Source organism: Amphiura filiformis, chromosome 13, assembly GCF_039555335.1.
Source record: "Amphiura filiformis chromosome 13, Afil_fr2py, whole genome shotgun sequence".
Taxonomy (NCBI): domain Eukaryota; kingdom Metazoa; phylum Echinodermata; class Ophiuroidea; order Amphilepidida; family Amphiuridae; genus Amphiura; species Amphiura filiformis.
Genome location: NC_092640.1, coordinates 38,553,502 through 38,579,148, shown reverse-complemented (window position 1 = coordinate 38,579,148; position 25,647 = coordinate 38,553,502). Strand labels below are relative to the sequence as shown.

The 25,647-nt window shown below is 36.3% G+C and overlaps 1 protein-coding gene across 2 annotated transcripts; it reads right to left on the bottom strand.

Moving 5' to 3' along the window:
- Positions 1–228: 228 nt before the first annotated feature.
- On the bottom strand, positions 229–17,740 carry LOC140168312 (uncharacterized). Of its 2 annotated transcripts, XM_072191673.1 has the most exons (10): positions 17,626–17,740; positions 8,541–8,792; positions 7,221–7,301; positions 6,555–6,800; positions 5,694–5,819; positions 4,771–5,037; positions 3,343–3,525; positions 2,724–2,759; positions 2,164–2,245; positions 229–1,966 (listed from the first exon to the last, which is right to left on the bottom strand). In XM_072191673.1, the coding sequence occupies exons 1-10, from the start codon at positions 17,678–17,680 to the stop codon at positions 856–858; spliced, it is 2,439 nt and encodes an 812-aa protein (XP_072047774.1). In that variant the 5' UTR covers positions 17,681–17,740; the 3' UTR covers positions 229–855. The 2 variants fall into 2 exon arrangements, with proteins under 2 accessions (XP_072047774.1, XP_072047775.1); XM_072191674.1 differs by lacking the exon at positions 3,343–3,525.
- Positions 17,741–25,647: the final 7,907 nt, after the last annotated feature.

Sequence of the window (25,647 nt, the reverse complement as noted above, 5' to 3'; positions counted from 1 at the left end):
GGCACATTTATATCCGAAAAAGCTTTAAAAATGCTATCAAAGTGAATAATTTTGTAAAAGAGGCGAAATTAAAGTTGCGAATGACTCAAAAGTATATGTATACATTAGCATGATATTTGGTTGTACATTATGTTTTGTTTGAAAAACTAATAAATGATCCCATCAAACAAACGTGATTCTGTATTATTTATAAGCATAATCTAAAAAATATAACATTGTCAACTTATATTTTTGTTGTTCTTCTTTATATTCTTGCAATTTTTCTTTTCCTCCTTCTTGAAAGTTATATATAATACTAAGGTCTCTGGGTTGATAGGATAAACAGGTTTTAATCTTTCCACAGAGCAGCCAGCGCACATAAACGTTAAAGAACCAGCGCATCTGCCCGGATTCGAACCGGAGACCTTCGTAATACTAGAACGACTCTTCAGCCAACTGGGCCACAGAAGAACACTGGAAAAGAGCGAAAGATATAAATCTATTATAGGTATTGGGTTTGAATGATGTTCGTCGCATACTTATTATGATTTTGTGTGATTGTATTGAAGTTCTGATGCCATCCGATAGGAATGCGATGAACATCATTCGAACCTGTTACCTATTTATATCTTCCGATATCTTCTCAAGCGTGCCTCTGTAGCTCAGTTGGCTAGAGTGTCGTGATTGTATAAATTATGAAGGTCGCCGGTTCGAATCTGATCAGATGCACTGTTTTTTTAACGTTTATGTGCGCTGGCAGCTCTGGGGAAAGATGAAAATTTGTTCTGCTCCTACTTGCTGTCTCACTCTGTCTTATTGTTCCTTCCTTTTCCTTTTTTTATTTGTACAACTGTTTCTTTTACTTTTTGTTCTTTCTCAAGGGCGTCTTGATATATCAAAGTGGCCATAGGTATGGCAGGGCCAGGGGGTCCAGACAAGGCAAGACTCTGGGGCACTTTTTTGTTCTTTCTCAAGGGCGTCTTGATATATCAAAGTGGCCATAGGTATGGCAGGGCCAGGGGGTCCAGACAAGGCAAGACTCTGGGGTACAGGAGCAGGAGCCACTTCCATTGATCCGTCACCGGTGGCCGTTGTAGACCCCTCTGTTTTGTCCCTTTCACGATCTATGATGTCAGGAGGAACCCTTTCATTTTCGATTTTCTGCTTTTCATGGTCTTTTTTTCCTTGATTTGTTTGGTTAGAAGATTTTGATTTTAACCTAATCCGCTCCTGCGAAGATTTCGTTTTCACGGAGTTATTATTATCAATTACTTTTGCATTCATTTCATCCGTATCGTTGCCCTTTTCAGATTTCAATTCACCAGGTTTCTTGACATTATCGGTAGATGTAGACATCCCGGTTCTATTATCACCTCCTGCGACTGCTGTATCTTCAGAAGGAAATCCACTCTTTTCTATACTTTGACCTTTGCTTCGTTTTGACGTGTTATCATGGTTCTTAGATTTGCTACTAGACTTTTCTGGCTTCTTCCGAGACTTGTTGTCCATAGGGCTTTCATTATCAATTAACAATGAACTTATTTCTCCCACTTTCTCCCCATTATTCTCACTACTTGTTTCACCTCTAAGAGGATCTTCAGTTGTTTCATCTTTTTTCTTTTCATTATCTTTAGTGGGCATCCTCCCAGTTGTTTTAGGATCCCCTGTACCACTATTTCCTAGCATTACGCCCTCTGCACCTTCAGGTACTTCGTCAACACTCGCTTCTGTTCCAAAGACACGTGTATAATGACCTGCAGGTAGGGGATTGTCAAAAGCTTTCATCCCAATTCTAAATCTTTTTAAGAAAAACCGTCCAATTGGATTTGATGTGAGGATATCAGGATCTTTTCCACTACCACCAGTGTTCTGCTCTTCATTTTCCACAGTAGATTCCTCTACATTAGAGTTATCTCCACGATTCTGCTCACCAGCTGGCGGTGTCCCATACTGATTCTGATTCTTGGTGTCCTGATCAACTGCTCCCCTTTAATAAAATAAAATAAAATAAAGGCATATGGGTGAAAGATACAAACATTTTTTAACTTATTTTTTTTTTCAAGAGAACCACAACTGTCCATAAAAACTACATTAAGTATATTACGAAATATATTGAAAATGAAACTCTTTGTAAACATTTATCATAAAATATAGAAGTAATTAATTATTGGTTTGGCTACTTACTTCTTGCAGCATTTCTGATGCAATATAAATCCAGCAATCACTATTATAATGAGTAATAAGATTGAAACGCCAACTGCGAGACCTGAAAATAGAGACAATATATGGAACAAAATTGGAACAAAATTAGCTTACAAGATTAAAAAACAAAGGCTTGTTTTAACAGAAAAACATCACGTTAATTGAACAACTTTTGTCCTTTTCAGTGAAAGTGCAGCCTAAAGCTTACTAATCTGCAAGTTATATTCGTAGGGGTGAATGGATGTAACTTCCACCACCCAAAAGAAACACCAACGGTAGTAATCATGATTATCAATTCAAAGCAAACTTATACGATGATGTTGGTCATTATTATTATTATTATTGGTGTTTTGCACTGTTCAAAGTATCCGAGATGCATTATATATTGTTTTCATGTGCCATCTATTTTTTATCTCTTCTCTTTGTTCTCTTTCATCTTTCACCATGCTCACTCACAGTCCTGCCTTCCCTCCCTCTCCTCTCTCAAGCTCTTTTGATAAACTGACATTGGTGTTGTTCCGTCATGTTCAATTATAACCTACCAATAATTTTGGCGCTGTAGCCATCGTCAACTTTTTCTGTATATAAACGGAAAAATATATATTTAAATTTCATTGTACTTATGATTGTATTAACCATGGGAAAACACGCAAACTTAATCTTTAACAATCTTGCTGTCATTTATCATGTTCTATATAATAATGTGGTCAATCGTAGAACAGGAATCGTGGTACTTTTACGAGGCAAAAAGCAAGTTTCCTAGGCATTGTTTAACATGGTGCCTGCAGCAAAGAAAGTTTCCTATTACAAAGACATAAATTTTGAGATGGTATATGCAAAACTAGTCATAATGCTCTTCGTTTCTGAGTTCGATTGACAGGTGACGCGAGGCAAACCAGGTACCAAAGTGTTCAGATTATTTGCTGTTCTTTTATTTTTTATATACTTTTGTATACTGTACATACGTTAATGTTTTACAAACATGCTTTGTAGGAATAAATGAAAGGCGAACACAAATTTAAAACAAAAAGGCTGAAGCTTCCCGTCTACAGCCCGTATTTAAAGATCTAGCGGTATCTTCATAAAACTATCTCAGAAATATTTTTCTTTTGCGCTTGGTACATGTACTTCTTTCACTGCAGTGTTCAATAGCAATCTTACTTGTGCATTCCGGAATTAAGGTACCATTCCAAATAAACTCATTGATAGAAGTTCCCATAACACATTGGATAGCCGTGGCGTTCACCAGTTCCATTCCTTTGCCACACTCAAATGCATCGAAGATGTCTCCAAAATAGTACACGTCAGTTTTATTTAATGGATCAGCACATACGCCCATGGTAACTAAATGTACGTGAAACCACAACAACATGCTAGTAGATTAGATTGAAATGTACATGGCTAGATTTCGGAGAGAACGAAATTTTGACAGCATCATGTGCTGTACATGCCAATCATTTGAAATTTGAAAATGGCTGAAGGTGACGGTCTATATAATTATATACATACAGATATGATCATCAAAAGAGAATCTATCGTGATCTCCGTGTCAAAAATGACTGGTTCCCATTATCCCAATTGAAATATTATAACCCTATTTTTCTAATTTCACGAGCATTTAGTTGAACACTCGTTATGAGTACATGATACCCCAGTTACCACGGTTTCTTATAAATACCATTAAAACCCCCGTACACCGACATCGCCTGGCTAGTAATTACTTTGTCAGCAGAGATACTAAAATAAATACCCGAGATCGATACACGTGAATTTGCTATGCACGAGTCTGATATGAGAAGAAAATCTTTGGATACCGGGGTAGAAAATGATGAATATCTCCGTAAATGATTTCGTATAAAGAAACCAGATGTGGTTCCTTGCACTTGAATATATATTTTGAACAGATATAATAGTCGTTAGCTTGCATCTTGAGAGAGTAGCTTGCGTCTTGAATCAAAAACTGACAATAATTCGGATTTATATGTGCCGAATTATATAGCGCAGTGTATAGGCCAATCGTGTAGGTAATCTAAAAGCATATGACCTATGGTGTACCATGCTCGACTCGACACACAGCGAGGTCAGTAACCGAGCTAATCGGGGCTATTGTCAGTAGCCTTAGTCAGATGTCCTTCGGCCCATTATGCGACTCAAAACTATTAAACAGGTCGATACAAAATGGCCATGCGTGGCGGTGGATTCAAACTACCATGGCGATTTCTGCCATGAAGATATCAGGGCGATGACACTGTGACTACGTTCAATGTGAACTTGCATGAATCAGGATGCAGTTTAAGGGTGTATTAATAGTTGATGCAATCTTAAATGAATAGTTATCCCAATGTAAAAGTGATATGATTGATTGAAATGAAAGAATGAACAGGGACAACAAATCATTTTGCGTGAGATTTTACTCATTTTCCAGCATTTTGCGTGAGATTTACTACCTAGGAGTGAGATTATACTCCCTTGGCGTGAGACCGTGAGCTGGTGAGAAAGTGACCCAATACGTGAGACTCACGGCCAATGCGTGAGAGTTGACCGTCTAGCCCAGACAAATCTACAAACATTTTGGATAATAATACATACCATCATAGACAGAGACAGACGTTATATCACCACACACTTGTTGGCCATCGCCACTGCATTCAATCGCACAAAAAGTATCCCCATGTCGACTGTCAGGAACCAAACTATTGCAAAAACAGGTGTCACCATTCTGTAGAATCGCGTATCTGTAAATGAGATACCTGCAATGATGGCGACATTCGTTGATTGTCATACTCCGTGAAGTTAGTTTGTCTTTATCTATGCTATCGATTTCTTCATAGTTGTAACATCCAACGTAGCCTGGAACTGATAATGAAATGAAACTGACTATTCTTTTTAAATCAAAACCTCAAACCAGATCCAAATAATAAACAAAAACATGCGAAGGTAAATGAACACATTGTCTTTGACTGATTAGTTTACACCAAAAATGCATGACCATGACACTGACCGTTTTAAGGTTCAATATTATAAAAGTTTTTCAAAAAATATCGAGCTATCTCAACAACCGCTGAACCAACAGTAGGCTCGTTTTTTCTAACTTTAATGCCCTTTTCATGCCGATTCATGATGAAAATGTACAATATTTAAAGAAAATTTGGAACCTGTAATCTGCAGGAGGTGATGAAAGGCTTAACATCTTTAAGAAATCTGCTTCTGGTCTTTTTTTCAAAACACACCGATAAATAATGACAAAGATGGTGGCGTTCTAACCAGGGTTTTGAGGTTCGTTTAATGTACTCTTACATGTCAGTATTATGTACTCTTACATGTTAGGGTAACAATACCGTAAGCTCTTTTCCCTTAAATCTAAACAGAAATGGTAAATAAAATTGTTTGTATCAAACATCAAACAACATACGAAATCATGAAAAAAAGTTCATGATTTTTTAGTACACTAAAATACACTCCTCTACGACCTCTAGACCAACGGTGGGTGAATATATAAATATTACCTTTACCTGCACAAATAGCTACAGCTTCGTTGTTTCCGCCAGAGTTGTAAAAACTACAAGATGAATTTGATTCACGTAGTACTGGCTTAGGAGAGTCAGGGTAACAATGGCGTAAGCTCTCCTCCCTTAAATCTAAACCGAAATGGTAAACAAAATTGTTTGTATCAAACATCAAACAACACGAAATAGTGAATATATGAATACAAAACCCACCCAAGTCCATACTGTGGCTAAATTGAGTTAAGCATGGGGAATTGTTGCTATACATATAGGCATGTCATATGTATGAAAAAACAACTCAAATTCATCCTCTGTGTCTATTGAGCATGTGAAAAATAGCATGTATGAAATAACCACCCAAGTCCATGATTTGAAATCCAGTATGTATAAAAGTCCGCTTGTAACAGATTCATTGCTGGAGGGTGACTTTTGAGAAAAAAAATGGGTTTATAAAGGAAAGCGTGTGGTTTATATTACATGGCAGAATGCTTATCAACATTATACATACCTGTGTGCTTTCTTTTGTATTATCTTACTAGTGGTAATCTCATTCAAACATTGTTGTCTTTGTATATGATTCAAAAAACCCAAATATTGACCAGGTAAATCTAACTGAAGGAATTAAAATGATGCACGGGTTTTTTTCCCTCAAAATCACTTTCCGTGGGTTTTGAATTCATGTATTCAGTTATATGACGCATTTGATCATAACAAACTCCTAATACAAATATGATAAATTGTGACATATTATTTAAATTAAGAAAGTTCGTTTCGTTCTGTCCTTTGAAAAATTAATCTACATTTATTATAGCTGCTAGCTGCGGGTTATTTTTTTATGTACGTTAGGCGGTTTCTTATTGTTTATACCTTCTCTACACTGATATCCATTGATACTGTGTCCCAGTTTTCCTTGTCCCTGTCCACCTTGTCTTGCAAACATGGTTCCAGGAAACCCAAGCTCTCTACACACCACCTGTGCGTTTGCAAAACTCCAGTCATTTGAGGAACCATCAGTAGATTCATAACAAACACTTGACCACTTATCATTGTATCTGACTTCAACGCGACCAACATTGGAAGAAATACCGCCCACTAATTTGACTTCAAAAGAGCCTGCAAAATTAACCGAAACGACTGAGTCAGCTGATTATAGGGAAACATTTAGCGTGTTTTTATCGTCATTGTTATTATAACCTGTTGCTTCCTCATCTCCCTGCTTCTCCTAGTCCTCATCATATCGTCGTTGGTATTATTATCATCATCATCATCACCATCATCATCATCACCATCACCATCACCATCATCATCATCATCATCATCATCATCATCATCATCATCATCATCATCATCATCATCATCATCATCATCATCATCATCATCATCATCATCATCATCATCATCATCATCCACCAAAGGAAAGTACCATAAATAATGCCCTAATACTCTCAGGCAGTATCGTATGATAAATAACATGTGATGCTGGTTATTCCATCCTTTGGAGTACAGACTCACATGTTAATAATATATACTTACTGTAGCACTGAATTCCCGCCAGTTTTGAATTCTCGCATTCATCTGTAAAATCGTACTCACAGTAGTTGAGATCCGTGTCAGCTAAGAATGGGTTTAACACGTAAGAATGAAATGTATAAAATCGAGTTCGGTAACAAGAGTTTGAAATACCACCTGAAATGTCTTAATTGGTAATTGGTAAAAATTGTCATTACTTTGCTAATACGTTCACTTTCACCAGGCATTATCATGAAGCTAATCATGCATTAACCGTTTTGGGGTCGGCTCCAATCGGAAATGGCGTTATTCCCAAATGAGCAAAACCAGTGGCGACGCGGGACATTATGAGGAGGCGCCGTATTTAGCGTTAGGTTTGGATATAAAATTATTTTCTTTATTTAGAACGTCAAGATGTAAACCGATGGCTCACTAGGAGAACGGAAAGAGTGTGTTTTTTGAGAAAGTTCCACGTATGACACTTTGAGGATTCGTGAGCAATGATGCAGAGAAAAAACGTCATAATTTGTGTTGGAAGCGAAAAATCCAGTCTGAAAATTGGCACTAGAAATATCAAGGCCGCAGGGCAAGCAGGCTCGAGGCCAGCGACTAACATAAGATGAAAAGTGGGACCCCAATAATAAAATGGCCCCGCAGGGCAAGAAAGTAAGGTGGATTGCTGCGGGAACATTTTCTTTTTCTGTGTTATTGTTTTTCTTAAGAATATCCAATATAATATGATAGAACTAAAAGCACATGTGTGGAAGGTCTGTTCGGGTGTAAGAGAGAAACGATTTTCTCTGAAGTCCATCATCGACAAATGAAAAGAATTGAAGACAGAGATAAAAAGACTAGTTTGCGTCTGACGTCACTGTCTGTCAAATTCCTTACGATCCTTGATTGGTTAATAGGGGGTGCGTAAAAGGAAGGTCGATTTATCTGGTGCCGATCGAAGAAAAGGAATAGCAGAAAATGGCGAAAATTACGTACTTTTAAAAGGCAAAAAGCAACTTTTCTAGGCATTGTTGACATGGTGCCTTCGTGAAAGAAAGTTTCCTGCTATAAAGTATAATTCCAAAATAAGTCCTGGCTACGGGTCTGGAAATGCTTGAAAATAGCTGCCTATAATTTTCCTGCTCGCTGTGCTCGGAACATGACTAGATCATTTAAGGTTTGCAAACTGGGATCCCAAACATTTTGCATGTGTAATGGGGGGGGGGCAAAGATATTTTGGCAGGGAGGGGATGGAAGCAATTTTTAGCACGCCATTTTGAATTTTCCCCCACCCGAGGCTCATAATGATTGTACAGTTGTACAGTCCCTGATGTCAATTAATATACTTACTCTCATCGCAGTCGAAATTATTTAAGTTTTGGACATGTGAACCATACTTTCCCTGATCAATATCATACGGCCATCCTCCTGCAAACTGTAACTGCTTGCAAGCTGTGTCTCCTTCTCTCCTGCCCCAATTTTTCTGGTCTCCATAATGACAAATATGTGCATATTTACCACGGTAAGTTAGTGATATTAATCCTGCAGTCAAATACGAGTTGCTGACATCTATTATAACTGATATGTTATTAATATCGCTTGCTGGAAAAAAACACACCAAAAAGCCCGGACAAATTACAGCACGAATTTGTCCTACTTTTGAGCTATTTAATTAATAAATTAATAATGACAAAAAAGACCAAAATGTTGATGTTGACGTGTAAGCCAATTTTGAGTACATTTTTCTATCAGAGGCACTACATGTTATACTACTAATATTACTGCCGTGCAGGCCCGTACACAGGGGGGGGAGGGGGTGTGCGGGGTGCAGTAGCACCCCATAAAAAATTGAAAAAGTATACAAAAATTCCCAACATTTAAGAATTTTGCCCCCTCCCTCCTTGGATAAAAGTTCATTTTTTCAAAATCAGCACCCCCAAGAAATCCTACGTACGGGCCTGCTACCCGGATACCGGGCCCGGATAAGTATAGATATAACACCAATAATTATAATAAAAACAAAGCAAGTAATTATGATAATACCTGTATTAATTAGTCACATTTGTTTCACACGGACATTTTATATTCATTATTTTCCTTACCGTAATATTTAGTTGTTGAAAAAGGTTACCTTTGGCAGGACTATTTCCCGCCAAAATTTTTCACCGAAAAGCCTAGCCTTAATGCTTTACATGAAACTAGAGTGTATAGGCCTAGGCCTAGTTTTTACATGTAGCCTAATGGATAATGCTGTAGGTTCATATAATATACTTATACAGTAGTATAGTATAAGGGATATAGCTGTGTGCATGTAGGTTCATATAATTATACAGCTGTGCATGTTTACGAGATGTGATCCATATTTTGTATCATCATATTCATATTTGTGCTACTGTAGGGCCTACATGTCCTGCTGTATTCAGTTTTTACCACCCGGGGCTTAACTGTAAACAATCTATTGTCATTATACACAAGAGAACAAAAGAATATATATATATATATTTCCACGAGGTGAAATATGGATATATGAATGGAATAGTTCATATTTCACCTACGAAAACATTATTTCCACCGCATGAATATAAACATTCAATATGTGTTTTAGCTTTCTAGCGTGGTTAAGTGTAGAGGAGGTATTGTTGGTTGGAACAGCCAAAAATAGATTTTTATTATTGAAAAATAATACTTTGATGTTTTGCAAAAGGTTATTCGACAAATGATATACTTTGAAAACTTGCTTTATTTATTGTTTTTGTTTCAGCCCTCTTTACAACATAACTGAAGAACCACAGGACCTACATGTACAAAAGTATATCTGTGATATTTGAGTTCGTCTACACACTCGCTAGGAAATGATCAATGCAATTTTTACCATTCGCAACCAGATGCTGCGAACTACCATTTCTCAACAGTTGAAAATAGTTGCTAACCCTAAAACATAAAATTGCAATGGAAGCTTATCATTTGCAAAATGCGGGAATTTCCTTTATGAACTTTGTGAACTCGAAATTTGAGTAGGCGTATTTTTTCCATTGTCATCTGGTTTGATCCGCTGGCACATGCTTTGGTTGCACATGTATGAAGCAATAAACACCATAAATAACATAAAAACAGTAAAATATAAGGTATTGAACGATTTTGAAACTTTTGTTGTGAATCACGAGTGGTAATTCATTTTGTACAGCACTGCACCTTTGAACTTTCAATTGTTTACAGCGTGATATTGTGTAAACACGTGAAGCAGTACAACGAACCCGATTAAAAACTATATTGCATGAACCAACCTTAAACGGGGATTTCCTTTGCCAATGAAACGCACAGAAGTAAAACTGTCACTACCTTTTATCCTTTCAGGTATACTATTGTTTTGGAACTCGGCCTATCAGGGCATATCGATTAAAATGTTTGTGTGACCAGTGTTTACCTGTATTTCCTAAAACTTCGGCCACTACATGTAGTGAGACGAAAAAAAAAATTTGCCTCACTGATGAGTAAAAAAAAAAATCTCCCACCCAACTTTGAATAAAGAAAAAAAAAATTTTGCTGCCTTCGGAGGCGAAAAACCCAAAACAAACTCCCATGCCCCCCTCCCCCGAGAATCTAATGGTGCGTCCCTTATACATGCCAGGGAATTTGTAATGGATGTGTACAGTTCAAGACGCTGTGTGTTTGTGGTATTATTTTGCTATATTGGTTGAAACAAAAAAAATGTTTTTTTTGGCATCCTTGCACCTCAAAGAAAAGAACTAAAATTGGTTCAATTTTTCTACAGCCCATATGCTGCCCACGACTGGTCGAAGGTCATTATGAGGTCCAAAAGGGTCCAATCATGTTATAATGTATCTCAAATCGCTAGGAATTAAACAATTGTCAAATGTCATATTGGTATCGATTAGATTATAATTATGTCAAAACTTTCATACACAGAGGTCAAATTTTAAAAATAGTTTGATTTCAGCGAAACTGGTACCAAATTAATACTCCCCTGAACCAGTACGACAGCAACTTCGTGACCTCTTTTATACGGGTTGGTGAACACGGGTTACGTAACACAATGTTGAAATTTTAGCCGGCAAACGCTTTTTATCAAAATAGCTCCAGAAATGGAAGACACGGGTCGTATATTGCTCCATTTATGTACCCTGACCACTAGGGTGCATCTGTTGCCCCTTTAGTGAGCAATTGTTCTGTCCCTAGTCTTAAAATGTTCCATTGGTCAAAATATTACTTGCAGTGAAATTTTATTTTATTCTAAGATTGTTTAGGGGGGCCTCCGCAGCTTTGAATATTTTGAATGCAAGGTTGCCGAATTCGGCAGGCTTAAGGCTTGCATTTCAAATATTTCAAATTTTGACCAAAATACTAACTGGCAATTATTTATCATATTTGATTATTAAATGGTACATACAAGTCTGTAAACCCGGGGGGGGGGGGTATATATGAAACAAATGCAACTGTCAGAATTCCAACTTTTCAAGCACTGGACATGTGATAGCAGCATGTGCCACTATCCAGGAGGCTCTTCAAAGACAAATAGATGAGAGTGACCACAGGGGGGGGGGGGGTCGTCATCCGTCATCATGTTGGCGAAATAATATTGACTCGGTGTCTTTTATGATTTGCAAATTGAAGCCTCATCACAAGTTGTCCAGTAGAACTTCGGGTTCACTGGCACACAGTGACAACATGCCACTGATACAGTTAGATGTATCTCATTTAGATGTGGAATTGCAGACAATGATAGCAGACTGGGTTGCCGAGGTTCTTCAAGTCCTGCAATTTGAATCAGATCGATAATCTAAGAAGAGAGCTGAGAACTATTGTGAGTTTGTAAGATGCTGGGCAGTCTATCAAATTCAAGTAGCCCGGGCCACTGCACAAATCCAGATGGATGGCTAGACTTCTGAATGCTATCAAAATGTGTCTGCTAGAGGCCGAGATTCAGAAGCTCACAACAGGAACAGGAACTACAAAGCACCGGGTACACAAACTGAGAGATTTTGTACAGCCTTTGCTACCAATGAGTGTAATTCCTTGTGGCTGACATGTAATTCTGTGGTTGATACCCCATGGAACGACCTCAAACTGTGGCGTAGTTTGCTGAGTTGAACCTCTGTGTTACAGAAAGTGCACTTAAAGGTATTCAAGCGGCACTTATGGCACCTGATGTCAGAAATATTGTTCCTCTGGCTTATTCAGGAAGGAGAGTGACAGGCACTGGCTGATAGTCTTCAACATGCAAACCACAAGTGGAATGCCCCAAAGGACCACTTTGGAACTGGATTTGGAAAGCCCTAGTTCCCCACTGTTATCACTGAGTCTACAACACTTACATATTTAGTTGATTCCTGGTTCATGCTTTTTAAAACAGTTTGCAAATATACCATGAGTTTCTAATGGAACCAGTTGAAACCTGGTCAGGCTCCGCTACATACCAAGCCTCACTAGCAAACATTGATGCATTGAATTATCAACTATTGTGCAGAGCATGGTGTGAAGCAACCGTGAAGTTTAGCTTGTATTATACATGTGACTGTCAGCAGCAAAGTCTGAAGAACAGTATCAGAATTTTCAGAAAGTTGTAGGAGAAGACCAAAAGAAAATGCCTAATGAGCTCTAATGGACATCAACGCAAGACAAACACCGATTTAAGCTATGGATAAATTGCTTCAAGGAACTGTCACTTTTAGGTGTTTTATTAAACTTTCAAGTTATGTTAAATTATTCTTCAAACTATATGCTGTTATTATGTACTATATCCAACCATGTTCATAACAAAGGGGTTGAGGGATGTATCTAGATGAGTTAATGAGCTCAATGTTATTGTTTATATCAACAAAGGCAGAGGACTTGATATGCTTGAGTGAACCGCATACAACCACTACACTGTTCAATAATCTTATTGGGATGTGGCAGGAGTTTTAAAAGCACAGGCCCTAAACAAAATATGATGTGCGCTTATACTGCCAGGCAAGGAAGGAACAATGGAAATTTTGATAATGCACGCAATGTGCATACTGCCAGGCAATGACGTCAAAAGTCAACTCATCTATAGTTTTTTAACCAAATAATACTTTAATGATAAAAATGTTGTATAGCCCAGATTGAAAATAGTTACTTTTTCTATTAATTCCATCCTGATTTTGAGCCATATTACCATTAATTAAAGGAAATCAGACTTTTTTTAGGGGGGGGGGGGGCTGGGGCTGGGGCATCACAATGACCCCAATCACAAGGTTACAGACCTATATGTACCATGTAGTAACTAAATATGATAAAATAAGTACCATTCTTGAAGAAAAAGTATTTGAATCTTGTCAAAATTTTAAGTTTTTGAAATACAAGCCTTCAAGCCTTCTGAATTCGGCAACCTTGCATTTCAAATTTTCAACCTCTCGGAGGCCCCCCTAAATCATGTTCAAATTTTCTAAAATTTTGCAGCAGGCATTTATTTAGGCATTGGAACAAATTTAAACTAGGGACAGATAGAAAACAGACAATTTTGAAAAAAAGGGGGCAACAAATGCATCCTACTGACCACAGATAAGATATCAAACATTTGTGTAAAACAACAAATAACGTGTAAAAGTTGAATTAAATGGAAAAAAAAGAAGCTTGAACATTTCCAAAGTAGCTCGGAAAATGAGAAAAATTGCATGTCACGAACACAAAAATGTTCATATCTTCAAGCAAGAAAAGGCGCCGGAATCAAAAATGGGTGTCATGTTATAGAATAACTAAAGTTAGCTTGCCTGAAAATTTCATGATTTTTGGTTGGGGTATATTTCTAGTCGCATATTGAACATGTTGAAATGTTTATCTTTGTGCGTGACTAGTGTCACGCCATATATTGTACGGCCGATGTTTTTCCTGCAAAGAAACTTTCATTGTCAATTGTCCATTGTTGGTTATTTAACTTGAAAATAATACTCCCAACGTTCAAACAATTTTAAAAGTCAGCATAAAGGTTTATGTTACATTATTTGGACGGTGTTAATTCATTCCAGAAATATAATACACGAGTGAGTGAGTGGGAATAACATTGCTATTATTGTCACCGAATTAATCATATCTCTGGTATGGCTTAGTGGTAAATACATGTATTTGGAAGTTCTATCTTGGTTCGAACCCCGCAAGCACCTCTCTTTGATTTTTGATTTGATTTTAACTCATATTTTTAAATCCTTGTTTTCATATTTTTATTAAAGCCATAATATACGATTTCGGGCAAATTTGAAGTTTTGTTATTCCAAAAATTATAAAAAATATTTATAATATTAGTAAATAACTGTCGGGAAGGTTTTCACGTTACATTTAAAGCAGAAGTAGCGAGATAAAAATGAAAGAAAACACTTAATATCTTGACCGCTTAACTGTGGTGTTCTATGGGGGATTAGTCTAAAGACATCAAAGCTAGTTGCTCTATCTAGACAACGAACTTGGCTGATTCCAATTAGGTGTAATCCGAGGTGTAAGTTGGACATTGTGTAAAAATTACAAATATGCCAAAATATTAGGATTAGATTAGATTAATGCATCTCATGATTTGATATGTATGCATAAAAGCTCATAAAATATGTTGCCGATAGGGGAGGTGTCTAGTCCAATTAAAAATTCGTGAAAAACTGTGTTGACGTTCCTTTATTTGATAGGCCTATATATATTCTTGAACTTTTAAAAATTACTTAAGTTTGACATGCTTTATTTGATTATTTCATATTGAAAGCTACTGAAGTTAAACGCATTTTTAAAAAAAGATATGAACTGGAATGTAGGATTAGGCTTAAACATGAACAAGAAATAAATCATGAAAAAAGTGGGCCTTCAAGCTGACATTCATTAGGCCTATTATTAAAGACAAAAGGGAGAGGAAAAAGAAAAGAAAAACAAACTGAAAAATTCCACATCATCGATAAGATAACATGGGAATCGAACTCTCAACCTTCCGCACTGTACACCTTCGCTCTGTCCACCAAGCCATCGCAACTTGTTCGGGCAAAGGGTATTCTTTTGCTATCTTATTTCTCGTTCAACATGTTCAAGGATCTCACTCAACAACAATCTTTTCAAAACTGCTTGTACTTCAGTTGAGATGATACTACCTTCTTTGACTACTACAATATTTTGTTACACAATAGAGTATTTTGCATTTATAAAATATATAACAATAGACGTTTTTAATTGCTATATTAATCAATATAACATGTATAATAGACAGCGCCGGCTGGGATCCATTTCGTGAAGCATCGTGACACTTGCAACGTGCGCTTACGACACGAGGACTCAAAGAACGCAACTTTTCAACCTACGACTGGGTTATTCCACCGCTCATTTTCGCTGAAATTTTAATACAAGCTGTGGTTAATTAATGTTTATCATAACAGAAAAGCATTAAACCGGTGTTTCCTCAAAGCATTTTAGTGATCGTGACATGCATTTTCTCTCATTTTTTAGGCTACTTCGCGCACCAAAAGCATTCATTTTTTCCACAATAATTAAACTTTTACACGTTATTCTTTGCCTTATACTCATGTTTCATATCTTATCTATGGGCTCAATATGGAAATGAAGGGAGAAACGACTCGTGTATTCCATTTTTTTGATGTTTTCTGAAAAACCGTATTTGCCACCTGATTTTCCACATTGCGTTACGTAACAGCAGAGGTCACGCCGGTAAAAATTACCGGAAGTGAGCTAAGTTGCTGTCGTACTGAACGTACGAAATCTCAAACGTATCCGATATTTTCCCAATTTGGTGCAATTTGTATTGCCATATCCCCCTCCGAATTAATGCAGTGAAGTCAAATCGATAGAGTGCATCTAATTCAAGATAATATACATTCATTTCTCAATCAAATTATTTTCCTTTTTTTTTTTGCCGAGTAGAGTAATTTGAGACAACTTTTGTCTCCTGACCTAAGCACCCTAGTGCAAAAATATTAATTGACCGTTTTAATTGTTATTTTGGGTGAAATTTGAGGCACGAGGGTCTTTTAAAAAGTTCTACCACTACCCTCATATCTCAGCTCCTGTATATATTAGCGCTTTCATTAATCCATTAAATTGTATTATTGGGTCTTATCTAGCATAAGAGAAAATTTAGTTTTAATATCTTTTTCCATTTTTTTCTAGGCGGAGTAAATACGAATTGAAAGCTTTTTAAGCCTGCTATGGAAATGTCACATGGTAATTGAATACTAAGAAAAAAATGAATATAGCAAATGACAAAAAGTGGTTGGGTGTCTTTATTTTTATAACTTTCAGCTCTGAGGCAGAACTCGAAAAGTCAATTAATATATATGGTCCCCAAACAGATGTTCTTGTTCAAATCGTGACCTTTGACATTTTGCTTATAACTCCAGAAGGTTATGTCACAGATAGGTAAAAGTATACCTTTTCTGGACCGTTATGACAAGCGGAATAATTTGGTAAACTTTTCAACAGCATTTCAGCAGTTTTGAATTTTGACCTCTATATAAAATTTGACCCTCCATATCTCAAAATGCTCAATGCTGACGGAGGTCCAGTAAACTTATTTTTGAAATTAGTGGTCTTGAGAGGCAAAATCCATCAACAACAAGGGGGGGGTATATTAAACAGTCATGTCAAGGTCATATGTGGTCAATTGAGCATTTCATGAAAAGTGGTGGATATGATCACCATTAAGCGCCAAACATATTCAAGGTCATGCCAAGGTCATCTGAGGTCTGCTGTTGGATTGTTGGACGGTAATGAAACTTGGTGGGTGTTATCATCTTTCAGTGGGGAAAATTTTCCAGGGTATCTGAGGTCAACTGAATATTGATTGTTGGATTGTCAGGAAACTTGCTTGGATTGATATGCATGGAGATTTTTGTTATACAATTCTGAATTAGATATATTTAGCACACATTTTAAGAGTGAATTTGTATTTCCTATATCTTTGGTGGTATTTACCAATAAATACCCAGATGTCCAATCCGGTAATTAATTTGCACATAAAACAAATTACCAGCATTTCAGGGACTATCAATGCAAATTATGAAAAAACATGGTCTTCATCCGTGGCATTGTCTTTTTTAAAGACATTTCTTGTTAATATATACAAATCGCACATTATATTGTTCAGGGTCGCTGGTCGGTGCTTGCAGCTGCATGCGGAAGGCTTATACAGGCCCGTACGCAGGATTTTTTTTGGGGGGGGTGCTGATTTTGAAAAAGTGGACTTTTTTCCCCAAGGGGGGTGCGATTTTGTGAAAAGTGGACTTTCTTCTCAAAATTTTGACCTTTTTTGATCAAAAAAGCATAAAAAACCCCATTTTTTTGCTCGCTATGCTCGCACATTCTGGAATTTAGGGACTTTTTGTATACTTTTACAAATTTGGGGAGGTGCGGTCGCACCCCCCGCACCCCCCCTGCGTACGGGCCTGGGCTTATATGTGTTCAGTTTACTTACCCCAAGTATATCCGACACATAGTGTCAGCAAAATTTCTGCTACCGTCACTGCCATGTTTTAATAATATAGTATTATTATTGTTATTCCACGTGATGGTAAATGTCGCCACGCATTAATTCATCACACCATCACACCGATAACTGGTAATCATAGCTACATGTCATAGGTAAAAAGTAAGTGAACCAATGCATGACTGTTTGGGGTTTCCCCTATTGTGCAACAATACATACACAGGAGGTTTCTACCAATAAGCGCATTAAAAGTGACTAGGTTAGTGGTGGCACCTGTAGTCAGAGCTTGGCACAAACACCGACGGAAAACCTCTTTGTTACAGATTAGTGTTTTTTTGCTAACAAAATGTGGAGGTAATAAATAAACACATTATCTTTATTTCAACAAAAAATATAAGTACACGTATATAAATATACACGAAAGAAGAAAAACAAAACAAACAAACAAAACAAAAAAGTAAAAGAAAAGAAAATTTAAATGACACGGAGGAGATGTTTAAAAGTAGTCATTCCCTAAAACATCTTTCACAATATAGATTGTTTTTATATTTACGTCACCTTATATGAATTAAACATCAATGAAATGACCTAAAATGTAACAATATAATATAATCATTATATCAGCAAACAAACTTCTAAATACAAAAATAAAACAAAAGAAGCATGTACATGAAATTACCACCAAGTCTGATTCGATTCATTAAATACGTCGCATAGGCCCTATGTCTTAAATTGAACGTTGATAGTTTAAGAGAAAAGTCATTCCAAAGGGCAGCACCCGATGTCCTGACGCCTTTACACGTAAAAATGTTTTTTTCTGTATATGATAATAAGAATGAATAATTGTTTTCTTAGTTTTGTGGCTATGAATTTCCTGTCTTTTACAAAAGTATTTCTTAGATATGTATATATGGCAAGTCATTATTAATATGCTTGTTCTTCCATATTTGTCACAATGGTGCAATGATTTGGGCTGATCCCAAGAATTCCAATACTGAATCACTCTTTCTACTTCAGAAAAGAGTAATTCGAACATGCACCAATTCTCTCTGGCTAGCCCGCGGAGACATTCTCTTCTCAGCTCTTCTCATTCCTAAACCCCCAAAGATTAATGACATGTACAAAATCCAACTTGCATCATTTATGTTGCAATTTCACCATGACCTTCTGCCTGATGATCTCATCAAAGATGATTTTTTTAAACTCCAAACATTAACCCATCACTATAACACTAGATGGTTTTTATTTTCTGTATATAATAATAATATTTGTTTTCTTGGTTTTGTAACTATGAATTTCCCGCAGGGAAAGCAAACAATTTTTTTCTTGGCCTTATTTTGCAAATAAACTCAGTAAAAGCCATACTACCGGTATACTAGTGCACATGTAGCTGTGAGAGCACCAGCAGCATGATAGCTATTACTGCTTGACCCCTGATGACCATTTTGACTTTTAGACATATTCCCGTCATATTGAGGATTGTTTTGAGCATGTTTAAGCCCAATTTGGGCGTACTTGTTTGACCCCATATGCTCCCATGATAAACGGTTCCAAAAAAGTAAGCTCCCCCTAAGACATTTTAGTATAATCCAAAAACGGCTTGATCAATTCTCTTGTTTTCAAGTTTAGAACATTATTAGTTATGCATCAAGTGAGCGGGTGTTGTTGCTACTTTTTATCATCTTCATTGTAAAAATGCAGCCATTTATATAATTTTCGGCCAAAAATATTACATAGGGAAAATGATTACTTAAATGAAAGCTGCCTCGCAGATATTTACACGAGTTTAGACTCTTTGCAAGACTTCGACATGCAACCAAAGCCACCTCCTCGACATCTACGCCTAAACCTAAACCTGATGCTGTGCATCGACCCCACCGTGTTCTTAATGTGAACTGCCAATAGCTTTGTAGGAAGAAAGGTCCCTTTTACAACCTTATGGACAGCACTAAGCCTGACATTGTAATTGCAACTAAGACATGGTTTGATAGTAGCATTGCAGACTCAGAATTCTTTAACTCCCAATTTACAGCAGTGCACCGTCGTGACAGAAGAACCCGTGCCGGTGGCGTTATTGTTGCAGTGAATAGTGACTTCATCAGCTCACGAGAGGAATCCTTGATGCACGAACAAGACGTAAGACGAATAGCAATATGCATACAGTTTATACGGTACGTCACTGACTCAATGATTCAATGGTATACGCACGCAATGTTTATCCAGCACTCGTTCGGTGAGCGCAGAATAAAACCGGATATATCCGTTTTTATTATAAATGTTAAATTTTACTGTAATTAAAGCACTGCAGGCTTAGTCTATCACATGGCATTTATTTACACCAATGGCCATGACAGTGGTTCAAAAAGTAGAAAATCGAAAATAATTGAGGGCGTTGCTGTGTAGGAAATCACACATTTTTATGGCTTTAAGTGTACAATCATACCTAAATATATAACATGTCACCCTTTTTCAGCTCCCACATCATTATGACGGGACTATTTAGTTTTCATGTTCCCTATTGGTAAAAATTTCTTCTGCGTTTTTGCGATTTTTTCTCCTGTTTGTTGTGGATCTTTCTCTTATTCGTCTTTCCTTTTTCCTTTTCTTTTTGCCCAGCTGTTTCCCTTTCTATTTGTGGTGGTGTTGGACCACGTTCCATATTACCCTCTCCCACTGATCCGTCACCATTGGCTGTTGTAACCCCTTCTGTTTTGTTCATGTCAAGAGGAACCCTTTCATATTCGGTTTTCTGCATTTCGTGGTCTTTTGTTTCTTGATTTGTTTGGTCAGAAGTCTTTGATCTGAACCCAATCCGCTCCCGCCAAGATTTCTTCTTCACAGAGGTATTAGAATCATTTACTTCGTCAGTTTTATTGCCTTTTGCAGATGTCGATTCACCAGATTTCCTGACATTATCGGAAGATGCTGACGTCTCCAGTTTATTGTCACCGCCGGCGGCTGCTGCATCTTCAGAAGGAACATTTTCATATTCATTTTTTTCTTTACCTTTACTTCGTTTTGACGTTTTATCCCTGCTCTTAGATTTGCTACTAGACTGAGCTTGCTTCTTCCGATACTTGTTTTCCTTGGCGCTAATTTCTCCCTTTTCCTTCCCCTTTTTCTCACCACTTCTTTTATCTCCAAGTAGATCTTTATTTCTTTCACCATCTTTCTCTTCATGATCTTTTTTTGATCCAGGTGTTTCCATTTCTTTCTGTACACTTTGAGGGTGTGTAGAACCATGTTCAGTTTTACCTTCCCGTCTTCCTCCAAAAGGGAGTATTGAGGATATTGAAATTGGCATATGCATGGCAGGGGATCCAGACAAGACAAGACTCTGGGGTGTAGGGTTAGGAGCAGCTCCCATTAATCTGCCACCGGTGGCCAGTGTAGAACATTCTTGTTGGCTCGTGTCAAGAAGAACTCTGTTGTCAGGTGGAACGTTTTCATGTCCGATTTTCTGCATTTCAGGGTCTTTTGTTTCTTGATTTGTTTGGTTAGAAGTCGTAGATCTGAACCCATGCCGCTCAAACCAAGATTTCTTTTTCACGTTGTTATTAGAACCTACTTTTGGATTTGTTTCATCAGTATCGTTGCCTTTTTCAGATTTCAAGTCACCAGGTTTCCTGACATCATGCGGACTTGTAGACGTCCTGGTTTTATTGTCACGGCCCGTGGCTGGTGCATCTTCAGAAGGAACCTTTTCATATCCATTGTTTTCTTTATTTTTATCTTTGGTTTGTTTTGACGTTTTATTATGGGTCTTAGATTTGCTACTAGTTTTAGCTTGTTTCTTCTTAGACTTGTTTCCTGTAGCGCTTTCATCTTCAATTGTCAATGAAGTAGTTTCTCCCGTTCTATTTCCTTCATCATTCTGGTCACTAGCTTTATCTTCAAGAGGCTCTTCGGTTATGTCGGTTGGTATATTTTGTGGCTTCGAATCAGGATATAAGCCAGACGCTTTAGCAGTTTGATCGGTTGTGTTAGGATCCGCTGTATCTTCATTTCCTTGCTCTTGGCTGATATTCAGTTTTTCTTGAAACCACCTTTTGACACGGGGGTAATAAAATAAAGGCTCTGGATTGTCATAAACAGCCACCGCTTGCTCAATTCTGTCTGTAGTAAGCTTTCCTAATGTATTCGTTTTCAAGATATGATCTTTTCTCAGAATAACAGGCTCTTCTTTCTTTGAAGGAGGTTTTTCAAGTTCATCTTTCTCATTTAGCTCATCAACTTGTGGTTTAACAGATTGAGTCTGATTCTTGGAATTTTGATTGCGTGGACCATTTTTGCTGAAAAACAGAGTAAAGAAAGGAAGATTGGTACGAAATGTAGTTTGGGATGCTTTTAAATGCACTATCAATGGACATTGCATTCAATACTCCAGTAGAAAGACAAAGGAGAAAATGAAAAACAAACAAGAGATTCAAAACAAAATTTATCAGATGAACCAAGATATTGAATATGTTGATCAGGTTAACCAAAAGGGAGAAATGTCGGTAATAATATCAGAATGATTATTGATATTATTGATTATTGTGATTCAAACGATATTCCAGGTTCCATTGTCTTGTTAGATATTTAAAAAAAAAACACGTTCGATAGTGTAGAACTAGAACATAATGAGTATATTTATTTCAGGTTTTGAAGGAATTTGATGTTTGGAAATACTTTTATTCAATGGGGGAAAGCATTTTATTGCAATAGAAAAGTTTCAGTTCAAACAATGGGTTTTTATCTGATGAAATTTTCTTAGAACGTGGTATATCAAGGTTGTCCGATTTCGCCTTTGTTGTTTTTGTGCGCGATCGGACTGTTAAGTATTTCAATAAGGGGATATGACAAAATTAATGAAATTAAGATTGGAGATAAAGAAAAAAGGTTAGTTTTTTGGCTGATGACACAACTTGTTTTTTACATGGATATTTGGAATCTTTTAGGAATCTTTTTGATACGCTTGAACATTTAGGCAAAACTCTCTGGGTGCAAAATGAATGTGTCAAAGTCTGAGACTAATTGGAAGGTTTAAAGGGAATGAATCAAAGCCATTTAGTGATAAAGGTCTTGTTTTGAAAAATAATTATTTCAAACACTTGGTGTTCAGTTTTCATAATGAATGCGTGAACTTAATTTTCCCTCATACTTACTCACATTCAGCGATTTCTGAATTGTTGGCGTTCAAAGAATCTGTCGTTAGTTGATAAAGTTGGAGTGATTAAGAGACTTTTATTATCACAGTTTATTAATTTGCTTTCTGTTCTATTTATTCCAATTACAAATTTATTATTCCAATTTAAAAAATGAATTCCATGTTTTTTATATTTATTTCGCAGGATTAATGTTGAGGCTTTTTCTCAACCTCAAAAATTAGTTTGGGTAAAGCATTTGCTGGATCCTGATTATGATGATTTTTGGAAACATTTAGAAACAAATGCGCTTTAAAAATGTCATATTGACACGTCAGTTTTATGGAAAACAGATGCTCCAAATCGCGTTCTTGCCTTGTTAGAAGATACTCAATTGGCTGAAACTCTTAGGGGTTTGTATGTGTATAAAGCGAGAATAAAGGAAAATCTTGGTATTAATAATTACTTCCTTCAGGACTGCATTTGGTGGAATTGCAATGTTCGTTTGAAAACCAAGAAATTCCTCTTTTTATCATAGTTGGTTTGATCGTGGTATATACCATTGACGACCTTAATAGAGGGCATAATTTTATCAAATCTTTTTAAGATTTTGTTCTTGAAAATGAATCCATTAAAGATCGAAGAAAGTATACAACTGTCTTATGAAGGGTATTTCGATTGACTGGATTTATAACCCCTCTAATATTAAAGTCAATATTTTTAATAAGATTGTTGCCGGTTTATTTAAAAATGGCAAAATTAAGTACACAAGACGGACCTGCAAAAACAGAGAATTTTTGTATTGATGCCTTAAATATGGATCAGGATACGAATTTCATAAAAATAACTTTTCTTGCAGTATTGAAACTCAACTTAGGGCTTTTTGTTTTAATGTGTTTCAAATAGTAATTTGCACAAACAAGTTCCTCCATAGAATATGTTGAATTGATTCCCCACTTTGTGTGTTTTTTAGTAATAATTCTGACCAATCCTTGGTGCATTTTGAAATTGTGATAAAATCAAATGCTTGTGGAACAGTCTGACCCAATTTATTGAAAGTAAATCTCGTGATAATATTACCCTTTCTAACTACAAACAAACATGATTTGGATTAATGTCTTTGACCCTGAGCATATAAATTGCATTAAGTTTCTTGTTTTACGTTTTAAGTTTTATATTCATAGATGTAAATTTCAAAAGACTTCTCCCAGTTTCCAAGCGTTTTTGAACTTTGTGAGGTTGAAATTTAATACAGAATACAAGATTGCCGACGGTAAACGTTAATTAGGCAAACATTGTAGGAAACTCACACTCGACCTTGATGACGATTATGGCCACTTTGCCTGGCTATCTGATTTTATTTGCATTTCCTCTATTTCTTATTTACTTCCTTTTGTCTTTATCGTTGTTATTTTGTTTTGTCTGTTTTAGTGTTTTAAAAAATCGTAAAGTCAGCCATCTTTTATATTGTTTAAAAATTGGTACGAAACCAAACCGAAACTGAGCAAATAAAATATTAGTCATGCTTTTCTAGAAGAACCACAACAAATTTAAAGTTGTATTACATAATGCTAAATGATTGCTTAAATTGAAAAAGAAAAAGAAATAAATTTTATACGGTATATACCGCAAATTAAGAAATAACTAATTTGGGTGAGCTGTATACTTACTTTTTCCAGTGCAATCCAGCAATCACCATTATAATGAGTAATAGCATAAGCATTACACATCCAATTACGAGACCTGAAGATAGTATATATGGAACATGTTGGCTTATTGAAACATACACACATATTAAGGGAACAGCTCGTCTTTGCTAAGCTCACAAATTTCAGTAAAAGTAAATCATAATACTAATTTAATTTTCAAACTATATTCGTAGGTGTGAGTGGATGTAAAGTTCACAACCCAAAGAAAACTCAACGTTGGTGTGTGCGGTGAAACGGTTACGAATTTGTCTTGGCATTGTTAGTAACTTATAATTATGATTGTTGACTCAAAACTAATTTCGACGATGTTATTTCTTATTATAATACCCCTCATTGCTTTCCTTATTTTATGAGTGTGTGATTATCGTTATTTCTAAAATAATAACCTGCCACACAAACGGTAATAATCGGGGTTCTAAGTATATTGGTTTTTTTCTACCATATTATTGCTTTCTCTCAATCTCTTGCCTCTCCTATATCTCTATTACATAGTTTACACTCTCCTTCTCCCCTCTTTTGATAAACGGACACCGATTTAAAACCTACCAATTATGTTGACACTGTCGCCATCGTCATCTTTTTCTGTATTTTAACGGAAAATGATATATACAAATATCATTATACATTATGATTGTATAAATAATGAGGACAAAATGAACAATTCCATCGTTAGCCATGAAATTGCATTTTCAGACAATAGTCCGTATTCTTCAATAAAAAATGAAGACTAATGAAATTAAGGAATACCGTTACCCAAGTATTCAGATATTTCATGTAGTTCAAAACATTTTAATAACATCAAATGCCGGGTGTTATAAAGGTCATGAAAAGGTTTTGTATCAACGCATCTCAACAACATTTTAAAAATGTTGTCAAATGTTTTTGTAAAATAGTTTGTTTTTATTTGACAAGTAATTTGTCAACACTCTAATAACATTAATTTGCAGTACTTTTTCAAGAAATGTTTTTGAATGTTATGCAGATGTTTTATATCCTTTACTTTCCCTTTATATAACCCGCCATTTAAACGATTTCGTGCGACATTTTCGAACCTTAGTTATTTATTATCTGAGGCCAATCCCGTGGGCATTAAAAAGGAACCCAAGTTTATCTTCATTAAAAATGATTTTATTTGTACAAAACCAAAATGTAACTCACTATTGACGGTTTCGCCT

Bases quoted from the DNA above. Each gene is read 5' to 3' on its own strand.
- LOC140168312 (XM_072191673.1), bottom strand. From the start codon at position 17,680: ATGGCAGTGACGGTAGCAGAAATTTTGCTGACACTATGTGTCGGATAT. The intron at 8,793-17,625 runs GTAAGTAAACTG...GTTTTTTTCCAG, and splicing joins ATGTGTCGGATATACTTGGG to CAAGCGATATTAATAACATA. The intron at 2,246-2,723 runs GTAGGTTATAAT...CTCTATTTTCAG, and splicing joins CTACAGCGCCAAAATTATTG to GTCTCGCAGTTGGCGTTTCA.